This window comes from Acanthisitta chloris, unplaced genomic scaffold, assembly GCF_000695815.1.
Source record: "Acanthisitta chloris isolate BGI_N310 unplaced genomic scaffold, ASM69581v1 scaffold28441, whole genome shotgun sequence".
NCBI lineage: Eukaryota > Metazoa > Chordata > Aves > Passeriformes > Acanthisittidae > Acanthisitta > Acanthisitta chloris.
Window position 1 is genome coordinate 23,867 of NW_008656948.1, and position 14,641 is coordinate 38,507.

The 14,641-nt window shown below is 44.3% G+C and overlaps 1 protein-coding gene across 1 annotated transcript in view; it reads left to right on the forward strand.

Moving 5' to 3' along the window:
* The window catches only part of INPP5D (inositol polyphosphate-5-phosphatase, 145kDa), a gene marked incomplete at its 5' end in the record, with an annotated part of 25,553 nt that extends 15,374 nt beyond the window's left edge, over positions 1–10,179 (forward strand). The window contains 12 exons of the mRNA XM_009084541.1: positions 449–557; positions 708–796; positions 945–1,026; positions 2,124–2,213; positions 2,377–2,490; positions 3,614–3,696; positions 4,746–4,833; positions 5,541–5,690; positions 6,442–6,535; positions 6,764–6,871; positions 7,370–7,642; positions 9,594–10,179. Of these exons, the coding sequence (XP_009082789.1) occupies positions 449–557; positions 708–796; positions 945–1,026; positions 2,124–2,213; positions 2,377–2,490; positions 3,614–3,696; positions 4,746–4,833; positions 5,541–5,690; positions 6,442–6,535; positions 6,764–6,871; positions 7,370–7,642; positions 9,594–10,179 (1,866 nt within the window). The remainder of the gene's footprint in view (positions 1–448; positions 558–707; positions 797–944; positions 1,027–2,123; positions 2,214–2,376; positions 2,491–3,613; positions 3,697–4,745; positions 4,834–5,540; positions 5,691–6,441; positions 6,536–6,763; positions 6,872–7,369; positions 7,643–9,593) is intronic.
* Between the last annotated feature and the right edge of the window lie 4,462 nt (positions 10,180–14,641).

The window sequence follows — 14,641 nt, forward strand, 5'->3', positions numbered from 1 at the left end:
GCAGCCTTGCTTCCCCAAACCTCCCAACTTTCCTTCCCACAGTGAATAAGCATCTGTCTCTGAACGGCTCAGTCCATAGATTATCTTTTTGCTCTGTTTAGTGAGCTTGGAATGGCTCAGAACAGGCCTTCAGGAACAGTCAAGCCATCAGAAACACTGGATAAGTTTCAGTAGGCAGGAGACAACAAGCCTGGTGTTGATGTGCATCTGGTTGTGTGTGTGTGCATGCTTGTGTAGGGGATGTGTGGGCATTTTGATGCCTGTTTGATAGACAAATGTTCAGCCATGCGGCAAAGACTGGGGTCTCTCTGTGAAGGAAAAAGTGAGGAAGTGGCTGGGGGTATGGCTCTGTGAAACAGTTCAGGAGCACTTGCCAGCTCACCAGTGAAGGGCATACTTATAAGAAGGTTTTGCATCATCTGCAGTTCTGCTGTTTCCCTGTTGGCAGGAAGCAGAGAATATTATCCAGAAGATCAGGCAGCAGCAGTATCCGGAGTTATTGGCTTTTGACCAGCTTCTCATTGAGAGAAAAGAGCAAAAGGTGTTTCTGCAGTTTGGTAAGATTCTGTGATTGCTGGCAGGTTCCTTTCCCACCAGCCTTCTCTGTCAGACCTAATGTGGGGAAGGGTGTACAGGACAGTGGCTGTCTTGCCCAGATGAGGGTTCTCAATGGCTCAAGCTGTAACAGAGCTCTCTCCCTGTTTTAGAGGAAGAAGAGATTACTTTTGCTCCGACCTACCGCTTTGAAAGAGGCACCCGCGAAAAGTATGCTTACACCAAGCAAAAAGCTACAGGGGTAGGTGACCTTGTAGTGTTTTGAGAGGAGTCGATGCAAACAAAAAGACTTAACACAAATATATGATGCTTGGGCAAGTGAATTTCCTGGTTTTTTGTGAACTGGTCCTTTCTCGTCCTCTTGACATCACTTCTCCTTCGGTTTGCAGATGAAGTACAATTTGCCATCCTGGTGTGATCGAGTGCTCTGGAAATCCTACCCCATGGTGCATGTTGTGTGTCAGTCCTATGGTGGGTAGCTAACAGATTGTAGATAGCAAGGCAACCAGTCTGAAACGGAAATGATTCACAGCAGTCTGTAGGATCTCCCTGCACTGCCAGGCACTCAGCATAGAGGGACCCGATGTTAAATCAGTCAGAGGGGAGCCAAATGTCTCTGCCTGTAACCTTACAGGGTTGGGAGTTCATTCTGTTAATCTTTTATATACGGAATACCACTTGGACAGCTGCAGCTGCCCTGCTTTAGGCCAAGCTGTAGGATCGCTTTACACCAGTGATTGCACCACTTTTCCTGTGCAGTTACCACCAGGAACTCCTCACTTGATAGTGTCAGCAGGGCAGACCCTGTGTGCACAGTCCAGTCTGCAGAGGCTGGTGCTGCAAACATCTCTTTTCTACCAAATCATATTCCAGAAGGACTGTGTGGTACCAAGAACATGTTCCTTCTGGAATATGAAGTGCAGTGCAGGGATGAGAGAAAGCCCACAAGACCTGTTTAAAAAAAGACTCACATACCAGTTCCTGAAATGTCATCGACTATATGTAGGACTGAGCATCTGAATATGATGTTGATGCTTTCCTATGCATGGGATTGAGAAGAGGGTTGTGAAAGTCTATGGTGATGAGGTGTGTGATTGAATAAACACCTCTAGAAAGACTGGGCTTGCTGGAACTCAGCATGTGCTCCAGTCAAATCAAGCCTTGCTCATTCACTATTAATCTTGGGCCAGGAGTTGCTCTGTAGCACTGAAGCAGCACCAGTGTATTCTTGTGTGATTTCCTGACATTTTAGAGCTTTAATTAGCTGTGCATGTTGCAGTGGCAACCAGGAAACCTGCAAGAGCTTTTTGTACTGGGGGAATCTAACACTGACAGTCACTTGCAAAATGATAAAACGTAAAATTGCGTCCATTAACTAAATCTTTCTGTATTCTGACAGAAGAGTTACATTCCTGTATAGTGACATGAGATTATATAAAGAAACACCTTTGACTGCAGACAGTTACCACAGCAATTGTTATGTTTTCTGGAAGATTACTGAATAACATTTCTGTGGCAGTGATCTCCTTGGAGCAGGGCAGTAACTATCCTCCCTTTCTCATTGGCAGGCTGCACCACTGACATCATGACAAGTGACCACAGTCCTGTCTTTGCCACCTTTGAAGTGGGAGTCACCTCACAGTTTGTTTCCAAGAACGGTTAGTCAGGTTGGATGCAAGTGTGCCATCTTCACCTTTAGACACAAAACACAGTGCTTTGTATATGCTGAAAGAAAAAGCTGATTCTTAAAGAGTCCACTCAGAAATGCCGTCTCTTTATCTCCTACTGAAAATGCCATTGTTTCCCCTTCCTCTTTCCTAGACTCCAAGTACACGGATTCCCAAGGGGAGATAGAGTTCCTGCACTGCTATGCTACTCTGAAGACCAAGTCCCAGACCAAGTTCTACATCGAGTTTCACTCTAGCTGCTTAGAAAGTATGGGTTTTCCCATCTTTATTCTTTCTGTCAAAGTTTTCTGCTTGTTTGGATTAGTTCTTCTTTCTTTGATCTGAAAAAAATAGCTGTGTGGATCACTTGTTCCAATGCAAAAAAGGGATGTCCTAAAGATTTGATGTAGTTTACAAGTCATCCTATACTGTCAGGGATACAATCCAAACCCCACAGCCATGTAGCTGTAATCCATGCTTAGATGTGTAGCCTTCCACTATTTCTTCCATCTTGTTTGGCAGTGTGATCATTTCCTTCTTGAAGAGAAACATGTGTTGCTCTTGCTTATCATACAGAAAATCTCTGCTTAGCAAACACACGATTGATCAAATTTCTAATCCTGGCCGCTACAAATGATCAGGTGCTTTCAGAATACAGCATCTGCATTATGCTAATAGAAATAATTTAAAAGAATTGAATTAACTTGGTTTAACAGAGAATAAGTCAGAGGATCGACTAAAAGTGAAAGGAAAGCCAGTGATTTGATTCTGTCAGTGAGACTGTGTACCCCCAGCGCTGCAGGTCTCACTCCCTGGCCCCATGCTGCAGACTAAGCCTCGGCTGGTTATGTAACAGGAGCCCACATGCCCTTGCTGGGTTTTTTTAAGCGATTCCCCATCACAAGACTGCTGCTGTAAGTGGGACAGCAGTGCCTTTGGTGGATGCTTCATCACATTATTGCATGTCAGAGCGCTGTGTCAAAGACAGTTCCATAAAAGATTATTTTTTGGCTGTATCAAAATTTGCATAAATTTCTATGGAAACAGTGTATTACGAATCTTAAATTAGAATTTCAAAAGTGTGCTATCTTGAGTGGCGTAGGAAGAGCTGTCATGTTCTTATCCTCCGGTCCGTGGATGCACTGAGCTTTGCAGTGCCAAGTTTAACTGTAAAATAAAACCATTTAACAATGTTCCAGTAAAATCACTTGAAAAATTACTGTGTAAACATTCACCTAAAGCTCAGACTTTAAGCTTCTTAATAATTTTAAAATTTGTGTCCAAGTGGGAAAGTAGTTGTAGGCTTTTTGGAGATGTGGCATGTGAAAAGGATTTGTAGCCCAGTTCTCACTGTCTCTCTTCTGATGAATTCCTTTCTTGTCCCTCTGCAGGTTTTGTAAAGAGCCAGGAAGGAGAGAATGAGGATGGGAATGAAGGAGAGCTGGTGGTAAAGTTCGTTGATGCGCTTCCAAAGGTAAACTGGGACTATACTGCCACGTCCATAAGGAAGAGAAGCCTTCCACTTTCATCCCATCCACAACATTAAGACTTTTACTTATATAAACATTATTTGCAGGAACATGGTTGTGGTCTTGTTTACACTCAAAGAGACTGTAAGAATGCAGGATGGGCTTAAGCTAAACAGAGTACATCATAAGCAGGAAAGGACTTTCTTGCCAGTGCACTTGTATCTGTATCAGGAATTCTTCTGGCACGATTCTTCCATTCAGGAGTGTGACTTTTTTTCACCTTTCTAGTGAACCTAACTATGCTGACAAGTGCTTTAAGCAGGCTGGTTTTGGTGGGGTTTTTTTTTAGTTTTAGATGGATAAAACATCTTAAAGCCTATCAGTTATGAAGTTTTTTTGCCTGGTCAGACAAAGTTTTCTCTTGGTTTTTTTTAGAAAATTTGACTATTTTTACCTGTGTTAAAAAGACCATCAATGGCCAGAAGTAGGTTCTGTGTGTCAGTGTCAAACACAAGTCCTGTCCCTGAGATCAAAGCTGTTCTCCATTTCCTGGCATGGTGGGAGCTGCAAGAATTAGGGGAGCTCCTGGATTCATTCGGAGCAAATACATACGTCAGTACCCTTCTGAATAGCCCAAAGGGTGCTTTGGAAAGAGAAAAAGTGCCTTACGAGAGTGGGGAAAGGCTCTACAACAAGTGATTGGAACAACAGCCAAATAGATTTTTGGGAACAGGCTGCAATCAGAGTCCAGACCCCTTCCTCCTAGAGCAATTTTCAGTCCCACACTGCAGGTGAAAACTGCAGCTCATCTGGTGAGTGTTAGAGTTGCAGCATTCCATTTGCTGTGCCACCAGCAAGAGTGAGAGGACTCTGAAAGTGTGCAGCCTTCTACCACAGATCTCCAAATATCATCAAAGGGGCTGATCCAAGAAGTGAAAGGATACCCTCATGGGTTTATCCAGCTGAGTTTTCCTCATCTGGGACTGAGGCACAGAAAAAACTGTGCTCCTGTAGACCATCTATTGTATAGACCCACCTTAATTTGTCTTTGCAGCTGACTCCAATTATTTCAGACCCGGAATACCTACTAGATCAACACATCCTGATCAGCATTAAGTCATCAGACAGTGATGAATCTTATGGTAAGTGCTTAGCTCTAAAGTTCTGCATGAGTCAAAACCTACTTAGAACCTTCCAAATCGCTGAAAGAGTGGGAGAGAACAGAAGTAACTCTTATAAACTGAACATCTATGATGCTCTGATGTCTGATTTAGAACTCAACATATACAGAAATATTTTGTGAGGTAATTATGATTAGAAGAATATGAACTAGAAGCAACAACCTGTGTGAGCTTTACCAGCTCTAAAAGAGCTGTGGGTTAAAAAGAAAGTGCTTTACAGGAATTAAATCAGGACTCAGTCTGTTTAAATGGGTTTATTCAGAACCTATAAATCCTGTTTTACTTGCACTTACTTGAGGCGTTTCTCCTGGTTACAGGAAAGTCACTGTCAGTGCTGCTGGCTTCTAGACTAACCAGCCAGAGACTGCAGTCCCTGTCCACAGAAGGTTCTTTGCAGAAATCCCATTAACTGGAATAGCAGCCATAGACTTGTGTTATTCTTACCAGGAATGGAAGCTCAGAACCCTTTAGTCACCTGTGAATGTCTCTACTGCCCAAATCCACCACACATATGTGAAGAAGTAAAATGAGAGATACTCCTTACTGTGATCCAAAGCAGATTCTCTCAGGTCTCTCAGCCTTGTCAGCACAGTGATAGTAGATGACACAAGAGACTTCAGTGTTTTTTTTCTCAGTCCCAGGCTCGTTGTCTCCTTGTTGTCCATTAGGGGAAGGCTGCATTGCCCTGCGAATAGAAGCAACAGAATCTTTAGCTCCTATCCATACTGTGCTGACACACCACGGAGAGAAAACAGGGGTCTTCCAAGGCGAAATCAAGTTACAAACATCACAGGGAAAACAGAGAGAGAAACTGTATGGTAAGGAACATCATCATCATCATCTCTGCAAAGCTCGCCCTAGAGAATATTCACCTCAAAAGATTTCTGATAACTGTCAAGGAATTGAAAATTACCCTTGCAGTGCTTGTAGTCCCAAAGAGGGAAGTGCTTTTGATGCTGACTGCAAGGAAATGTGAGTATTGTTAGTTCTCAGGGGTATACCTGTACTCTTTGAGAAAGAAAGCCAGAGCAATTCAATTTGGTTTTTTTTTTCAGCATTCAAGTAAATTCGGCAGACTGAGAGAGCCCCCTGTCTGTCATTAATCCTGGTGTTATTCAATGGGCATACCTTATTTCCACTTGCAGTGGCTGTATAACGAGATGCCAAAGTTCTCCCTGCTCCAATCATCCTGGGGAGCAGCTGCAAAGAGCATGTGAGGCTCTCAAGGAGCAGTTCCTTAGCTAAAAGATCACAAACCTTGCTTATTCTCACCATGCTACCTGTTGTTTTTTCAGCATACAAAAGCAGCCTCATGACATTTGCTATTATTCTCAATGGTAAAATGACTGCATGTGGCTCTTTGGTGGATCATGACCTTTGTATTCCAAGATACACCCTTCTTCCTGTGTCAACAAGATGTGGTATTGAGAGTGGGCAGTTGAAAAACATAACAGCAGTTGAAAACTGCCCATTACTCTGATGGGCAAAGACTCATGCCTCAATGCAAGCAGTAACACAGAAAACTCTGGAGCTGCCAAAACATTTTTTAATGCCTTTTCTTTCCTTCAGATTTTGTCAAGATTGAACGTGATGAAATTGCTGGGCAGAAACCAAAGAACATCAGCAACTTAGAGCCTAACAAAGATTGGGATCAGACTAACAGGTACAGGGCAAGTGGGTCAGTCAGTTACAGAAAACCGTTTGTAAACACAAAGCTGGGCTTGCTGTGGGAGCAGTACTAGCAGGTGTGGTGAGCACTAGGAAGCTGCTTTGTGGCTCTCTTGTAGGGCTGGTCCAAGTTTCTGTGCGCAAAGCTTCAAAAAGTTGAGAATGCATTAGCCAGGCTGGGTCCCTGCATACCACTTTAAAAGTGTCCTTTTATTTCCAACAGAAAGTCAAAATCTACTCATCTGATGGCCAGAGAGGCAGCAGCTATTGCTCGCTACTGGGGGAGTGCTTCCTCTTCTTCTGACAGCCCAGGAAAGGAGGATCTCTTATGGTAACCTTGCTGCTTTACCTCTGCCAGCTTGCAGCAGGAGCTGTGTTCAAAATGCCTGTCTTTTCCTTTCCAAGAGTCATAGGATGAGTCTGGCTAAGCCTGTCCTTTCACTCCATTTTCACAGGGGCTTTTCTTTGTAGTCAGCTTCCTGCTGGGCCCAGAAACCTGTGAAAGCCACTGTATATGGCTGCAGAAGCTGAGTGCTCTCTGCAGCCTGGAAATGAAAGCATCTGCCACAGCTAGAGAAACAATTTGGGGTTGGGGGAGGTGGCCTTGACCCAGCTGCTTCCTCTCCAGTGACCCAAGGGAGGGAAGTACTAACAGGACTCCCACTTATTTGCTGATTCTGAAGCAACAGTGACAAAAAGAAAAGAAGAAAAAGTAGGTGGTATTGAGTCTAAGTAGTCAGTGGGCACTAACTGCTTTGTAGCTGGCAGGGAGACAAAAAAATAAATGTATTTGTGCGTGTATCTCCCTAACAATATTTCTGTTCTTCAGCAGCTCTACCCCCACAGACATCAGCAACCCCAGCTACCTGGGGATGGCTGCCTTCCCTCTGCAGCCCTCTGCAGCCTGCCAGCTTAAGCAGACTTCTTCATCAGACCAGCCACCTTCTCTCTGGAGCTACGAGCAGCAGCCCAAAGACACCACCTCCCTAATGGGACAGAGTCAGTCATCCTCCACACCACCCTCCTTGTCACCTCTGTCGCCAAAACTATCCTTCCAGCCTACAGCAAACAAAAGCATTTGTAGCCGAACTCAAGAGTACCCGTGAGTCTTTGAGTTTTGCACTGGGGTTGGGCCCCTCACTCCTGTCATTCTGCACAGTTCTTGTTTCATTATCTGTATGGAGAGTTCAAGGTGCAGCATATTCTTTCCACATTTCATCTCTAGAATTGGCAAAAGATAGGTCGCAAGTGCAGACATTACATACTGAAAGAAAACCTTAGTGTAGTAGTTCCTCAGACTTTTGTGAAAGTATGTAAGTTAAACTTGCAACTAAATCATAGAACCATAGACTGGTTTGGGTTGGAAGGGACCTTAAAGCTTATCTCGTTCCACTCCCCCTGCCCTGAGCAGGGACACCTCCCACCAGCCCAGGTTGCTTCAAGCCCCCTCACACCACGCATGGAAACCCCCGGACACCCCGCCACCGCTCCCCTGGGCCGGTGCCTCGGCACCCTATGGGTAAAGAACTTATTTCTGATATCTAATCTAAATCTCTCCTCTTCGTTTCAAACCATTCCCCTTGTCCTGTCACTATTTGCCCACGTTAAAAAGTCGCTCTCCCTCCTTTTTGTGAGCCCCCTTCAGGTACTGGAAGGCTGCAATGAGGTCTCCTTGGAGTGGTCTTTTCTCCAAGCTGAACAAGCCCAGCTGTCTCAGCCTGATATATATAGGTTTAGTTCTTTACCAAGAGGAGAAGTCTACAGAGTTGGCTGTAATAACAAAGAAGAAAAGAGGAGAATGTGGGATAGATTTTCCAACTAAATTCCAAATTCCCTAGATGGGAAGAAGAGCTTCTTCATATGTCATACATGAAGTACTTTCACTGAATTTCTACTTGCACTACTATACAAATACCCAGCTTGCTACAGAAGCTAGATTCCGTGTGTTGCCTCTATCACAAGCCTTGATGCAGAATTTCCATCCAGCAACTGAAAAGATGCTGTCCCTACCCAGCCTAGTAAAGTGATGAGGCTACTTCACCCCAGAGCGTGTGTGCAATCTGTATCCTTGTCCAGACCTCTTTTGCTGTTGTCTGAGCCTGGGCTGGAGCTCTCCAGGATGTGGCATTCTGCTAGTCAGAACTTACAAAAGTCAGAGCTACAAGTGCTGCCTCAGTCTGTTCTGTACCTGACAGCACTCCATCAGGCACTCAGCTCTGTGCTCCTCTGTGTGTACTGACTGCCAGAAAATAGCTGGAAGCAAGGAGTACGACTCATTTGAAGACAACCCAAGAATATGTCCCACTCACCCCTATTCCATTCTGTTCAGCGATATTGTGGCTGATCTTTTACGTATCGTGGCAGTTCTCCAGATGGAATCATTGCCAAGTCAGGCCAAGTCATACAAACCCATAGAACCTCCCATGTCCCATTGTACAGCTGTGCTGTCATTCCAGTCTGAGCCACAGTTCAAAGGGCTCTGCTGTGAATGGACACGGATTGTCTTGTCCTAGAGTATAGAGCTATGACTCTTATACTGTGCATTTGGGTGCATTAAGGAGGTTTATCCCATTCTCTAGGAATACCATGCTGCATTGGTAGCAAGAGGAGATTGACCTAATTGTAAAATACTACAGTATGATGTGAGCTCTTATGTTAAGCCTCCAAACAGACATTTCCGTCCTCTCCACCAGATCTGAAGAACCTTATTAAATATTCAAATTCAGATTTGTGTGTCACAGAGCCATCAAAGCACTCGGCACAGTTTGGCTCAGTAGTTTATCTCTGTTTAAAGAGAAGCTAATGTAGTCTAGTGGGGAGTTTATCATTACCATGCATATTTGCTTTCTGCTGTCATGTTGCTAATGATTAATCAAAGTAAAAATACACAATTCTGTTCTCTCTCCCTGAGTTTAATTCTTTTTCTGTTACCCCTTTATGTGGTTGGTTTGATTTTATCATGCTTGTTTGCTATTCATTTTCTGTCTAAATCAGTCGGTGTCTCTTGCTGGCTCTTTATAAATCTCCTTTTCACATTGCTTTGATGACTGTAGGTCACCTGAACTGGGGAAGTCCACAGCAGAGCCTATGCTTCAGGAGGAGGGACAGCAAAGACCGGAGATGTTTGACAACCCACTGTATGGCTCTATGGGCTCCAAGGGCAAAGTGGCACCGAAGAAAGAGCAGGACTACCCCAAGGTCTTGCGGAAAGAGCAGTCGCCACTGCCTGAGCAGAGCTGTCATCTCACAAAGTCACAGGAGCCTGAGAGCAGCAGGAGCCCTGGCAAACAGCCATCACCACCTTTCCTGGTGCCCACGCAGCGATTCCGGTCCTACACCTGCTCTGGCCAATCAGAAGAAAAGAATCCAGGCGAAAAGAGCCAAGGCAAACCAAAGATGGCAACATCATTGGAAAACTCAGCACCGCTCAAGAAAATAGTGAAGTCATCGAGGGCTGAGGTCAGCCCAAGCATCCAGGGACAGCAGAACAAGCCACCCCTTCCCTCGAAGAGCCGAGCAGTGCTGGACATGCAGAACTCCAAAGGCCGAGACTATCGGGACAGTTCAGAGCTGCCGCACGCCGGGAAGCACCGCACAGAGGAGGGACCGGTCAGCAGGACAACTACACCGGTGCGTTAGCATGGGAATAAGGCAGTGTGGAAGTTGTGTTAGGCTGTTGTGTCACAGCAGAGCACGACTAGAGTAGTACTAGCTTGGTCACTGAGTCTTTGTGCCGTGTTTCCTGCCCAAGCTCAGAGCACTGTCTCACAAACCTACAGAGCTTGCAGAGCAGGGGGTGCCAGGGAGTATCTTAAAGCAGCATTGCTGCAGAAGATGTGATGTTGTGAAACCATGGCCTTAGCTTTCCATTAATTTTTAACTTCTTCTGGACTGTTTAAGCTTGGTGGCCAGAAGAGGAATGCAAATAGTCAGTACTTTGTTATGGCTTGTTTGGGGTTGTTCCTGAGAATGCCAAAGCTGGCCTGACAGCGCAAACCTACAGTATTTGCTATAGATTTGCTTTGCTGTAACTGCTAAAAAGATGATTACAAGTAGTTAATGGTAAACACTTAGCAACCGAGAGCAGTGGTGTCCAGAAACATTACTGAACCCTCTACAGGAGTAATCACACATTCACTTTTTGTGGGCTGGCAGGTTTTTGGGGTTTTCTTTGCGGTTTAGTTTAGTTTTCTGTTGGTTTTTTTGTTTTGTTGTTTTTTTCACCAGAACATTATGAGCTGGATGAGAAGGAGTAGGAGGACTTAGTAAGTGGGTTTGGAGAAAAAGCCTGCTTGAGCAAGCTGTTGGACCTTTTTTTTGACTTCTCCATCAAAACTTGCAGAATTGACAATAGACAAGCTGATGTCTTCTCTTCTCTCTACAGTGAACACAACACAGCAGCTGGCACCCTAGGAGGAATCCTGAGGGGAAGAACGATGGAGACTACTGCTTTCTTCACACTGATGTCCTCTGGTCTGGTTCTAAAAAGACTGAGGATTTTTATTTTTGAGGGTGTAGCCCTCCTTGTGATTATGAAAATGTTCTAGCTGAGAAGTTTATCCTGTGTTGCTTAGACCAAAAGGAGCCAGGACCACAATACCAAATGCAAGTTATCCATTCGAGTGTCACTTTGGTACTTCCATTAAGAGGCAGGTGGCCAAGTACATGCATTAGTAAATATTTTGATAAAGAGGAAGGTACAGTATAAGGACTAGGAGGGGGAAGGGGTGGATTTAAAGAACCTCCTTTCTACAAAGGCAAGATTTCTATTTTGTGTTACAGAATTCCTGTCAAAGAGTGAGATGTAAAAAAAAGTGTTTCGAAAGCGGTACAGCTCCAAAAGCATGTCCTATCTATGAAGCAAGCATTTAGGGGAGGGTGGGAAAAGAGTGAGCAGCACATACTGATGAACATCACACACAGAGCCAGCTTTGCCTCTAGCTCAGGCTCCAGGCTGCATAGCTGCACTGTTGTTTGCATAGCTGCACAGGTAAGGCAGTGTGTGAGGGCTGGCCCCTGGCACTGTGGCTTTTTCCTTCCAGCAGGTTGTGCTTTTAAACCCCAACGAACAGAGGGAAATGCCAGAACTGCATACAGAAATGGGAGAAGAGGAAGGGCCCATAGGCAGCCTAGGAGGGATGGACAGCAGTCATTCCAGTCTGTCTGACAGCAGGCACTCTGCTTTTGAAGGACACTGGCCAGCTGGTTTTGTAGCATTCTTAACAGATTAATGCTGACCTTACTGTACACTTTTGTTCATTGACTGAGAATGAATAATGTTAACATACTTGTCATTTCTGTTATATTCATGTTAAGTATTAATACTGTGGCTACAATGTTTGTGACTTAATTGTTGCCATTGATTACTTAAAAATAATAAAATAGTCACCTTTCAGATCATTCTTTACTGAGAATTCAGAACTGCCTGGCCCCTGATTCAGCTTTGGTTCACCAGCTCACTCAGTGACAGTAGTCCCTGCCCAGAAGGAACACCAAAGGCACTTGGGAGAGCAGGGAAGATACAAGGACAGCTGAGGATGCAGTTGTCTGTGTACACAGACCCTTGGTGGATACAGCTGGTTTAAAAATTCTAGCACCTGTGAGCAGGTACAGTTACCAACTTCATCAAGGGTAGATGTACAGTGAGCAGAAGAGACCAAGCACAGGCTTATGAGAATGTGTGGAAGAGGATGATCTGCAAGGTAGAAATCTCTCCAAATGAGAGGTTTTGCTGCCATGCAGGTTGGAGTTTCAAGGCATCATTACTGAAACACCTGGCTCTCTAACCTACAGGTCAGCAAGACACACCATGAGCTTACATTGCTCTTGCTTTATTCAGCTATCTCTGTGTAATCCTCATAGGTCAATAGCTGTGGGTTTTTCCTGGCCCTGGGGAGTTTTTCACTTTTGCAGGTTGCAGAAGAATGCATACAACCACAGCTCCTCCTGGACCAGGTGAGCTTTCTATCCAATATAGAAAGTCTGATCACTTTCTGCTAATTCTGTGGTGTGTTCTTGTGTGTTTGGAGATGGAAATGTGACAAGAAGATTTTAGCTTCTCAACAATGGGATAGGCTCAGATTTTCTGTGCTTATCCCTGACTTCCTAAGCTGTATAAAAGAAAGTACATTCCCTGAAGTTTACAAACTAAAAACACGACAGAAAGCAAGTATAACTTCTTGTGTAAACATTTGTCTAATTGAGAATACTGTTTGAATTGGGCACAGATTTACAGATGAACAGATTTTGAGGACACTGGACTTACTTAGGCATAAAACAAATACCCAGGTACTTGATTTGGACTGTCCTTTGTGAAGACAAACTGTTGGAGGAGAAGAGAAGCTCTCTGCCACGTTTCCAGCAGAAAAGAATACATTACTATTCCCATGCCAAAAATGCATTACTTACCCACTTGGGGTTCCAAAGATGGTCTGAGTTATGATGGAATGATGGGAAATGCCACCAAGCTTTTTGCAAGTGGATGATGTTCAAAAGAAGGGTCTGGAAAGAACTTCCTGAGGCCTCTGCAGCACAGAGGCTTCTGGAGTGAACAGCTTAGACATGGAGTGGAGTAGAGGTGGGACACGGCACAGTACTTGTCTTTATGGTCAGACTGGCTGTACCTTGAGATGGTAGAGTTGATAGTACCAACTGTGGTAGCTTGTCAGATGTCATCATTAGAAAACTGAATTTAACAAATAAGTCTGGTTCTTACGTTGGTTTTGTTTAATGTTTACCTTCTGTCAGAAAGCCTTTAGGATAGTATCTACTGTTCTTACTGCCCATGTCCTAAACCAGATGAAACCAGGACTGAAGACAAGCTGCTTCTTTCTCTTACATCCTTGGACCGGTGACTCCCTAGCCAGCCAGGCACATTTCTCTGCCATCTCTGCTACTGTCCAATGAAGTGGACAGAATAGTAGAACACATGACCTGAAGGATATGAATTGTCCAAAACCCTACTGATTTCCCCCAGATGTAGCATCTATTCATAACCTTCCATCCTCCTTTATTTTAAGTTCTTAAAATAGCTGGAGTCTTTTTGTACTTATTTCCATGGAGACCCAGCTGTCAAAAATGCTTTAGGTTCCCAGCTACACGATGTAATGCTGTAGAACACAGTAACTTTTAACAACCCTGTTTCCTGCCTGCACCCGATGCGACTAACACCAGCTTGCTTGCCCTCTCAGCTGTAAAACCATCACTGGGCACTGTTAAAGTTTTCCTAAAATGCTGTCATGGGCTACATATTTCCTTCCTGGTAGAGACAGGGTCTTACAGAAAATGACTTGAGGAGGAAAAATAGAAGGATAAATTAATGAAGGTGATTTAGTCACTCCAAAATAGCAAAGGGATAATTTTGATGTTAGAAATGAAGTTGCTTAGGCCTCTAGTCTGCTGGGGCCAAGCACTCTTTTCCTGTGTGGTTTAAAACTAACCATTTAGTCACTATCCTCCCACTTATTTTTAAAATGAAAGGTTTACTAAAATTTAACCACATTTTTCTGTTGTCCTTGTGATAGCACAATAATAGTCCATGTGGCTAAAGGGATGCATTGTCAAAAAAGTAATTGATTCCCCACCAGACAAAGCTCCTTGTTTTTGTAACATTGTGAAGGCTCAGATTTTTGTGTATGATTAAACTGTGGGTGTCAGCACCAGCCCACTGACCAAGATGACACAGGGCAATTTCTAGAGATCTCCTAACCCATGGTCCGATTGGTTGGAAATGGACAATATCCAAATATTTACTTTCTATTTCCCTGATCTCTGCCTGAGAGAAAAACCACACTTTCTCCCATGGAACATTTGCCAACAAGACTCCATCCCTGCGCTCATTTGTTATGTCCCTTGATGATAACAGAGGTGCAGCAGGTGGATTGGGTGTTAGGGAATGTGAGGTGATGGTGAAAGCTGCTCCTGATCTGCAGCAGCAATTACTAGTTTAGTGCCACAACAGATCAGCTGTGTCTGCCTGGTGCTCATTCGGTTGAGGCTGAAGTGTTGAAGGATTCAGTGGCTTTGCTTGTTCCCTGTGCACAGCTGGAACTGTCTCACATGCTGCTCACATCTGGCACCAAAGAGGTGCTGCAGTCACCAG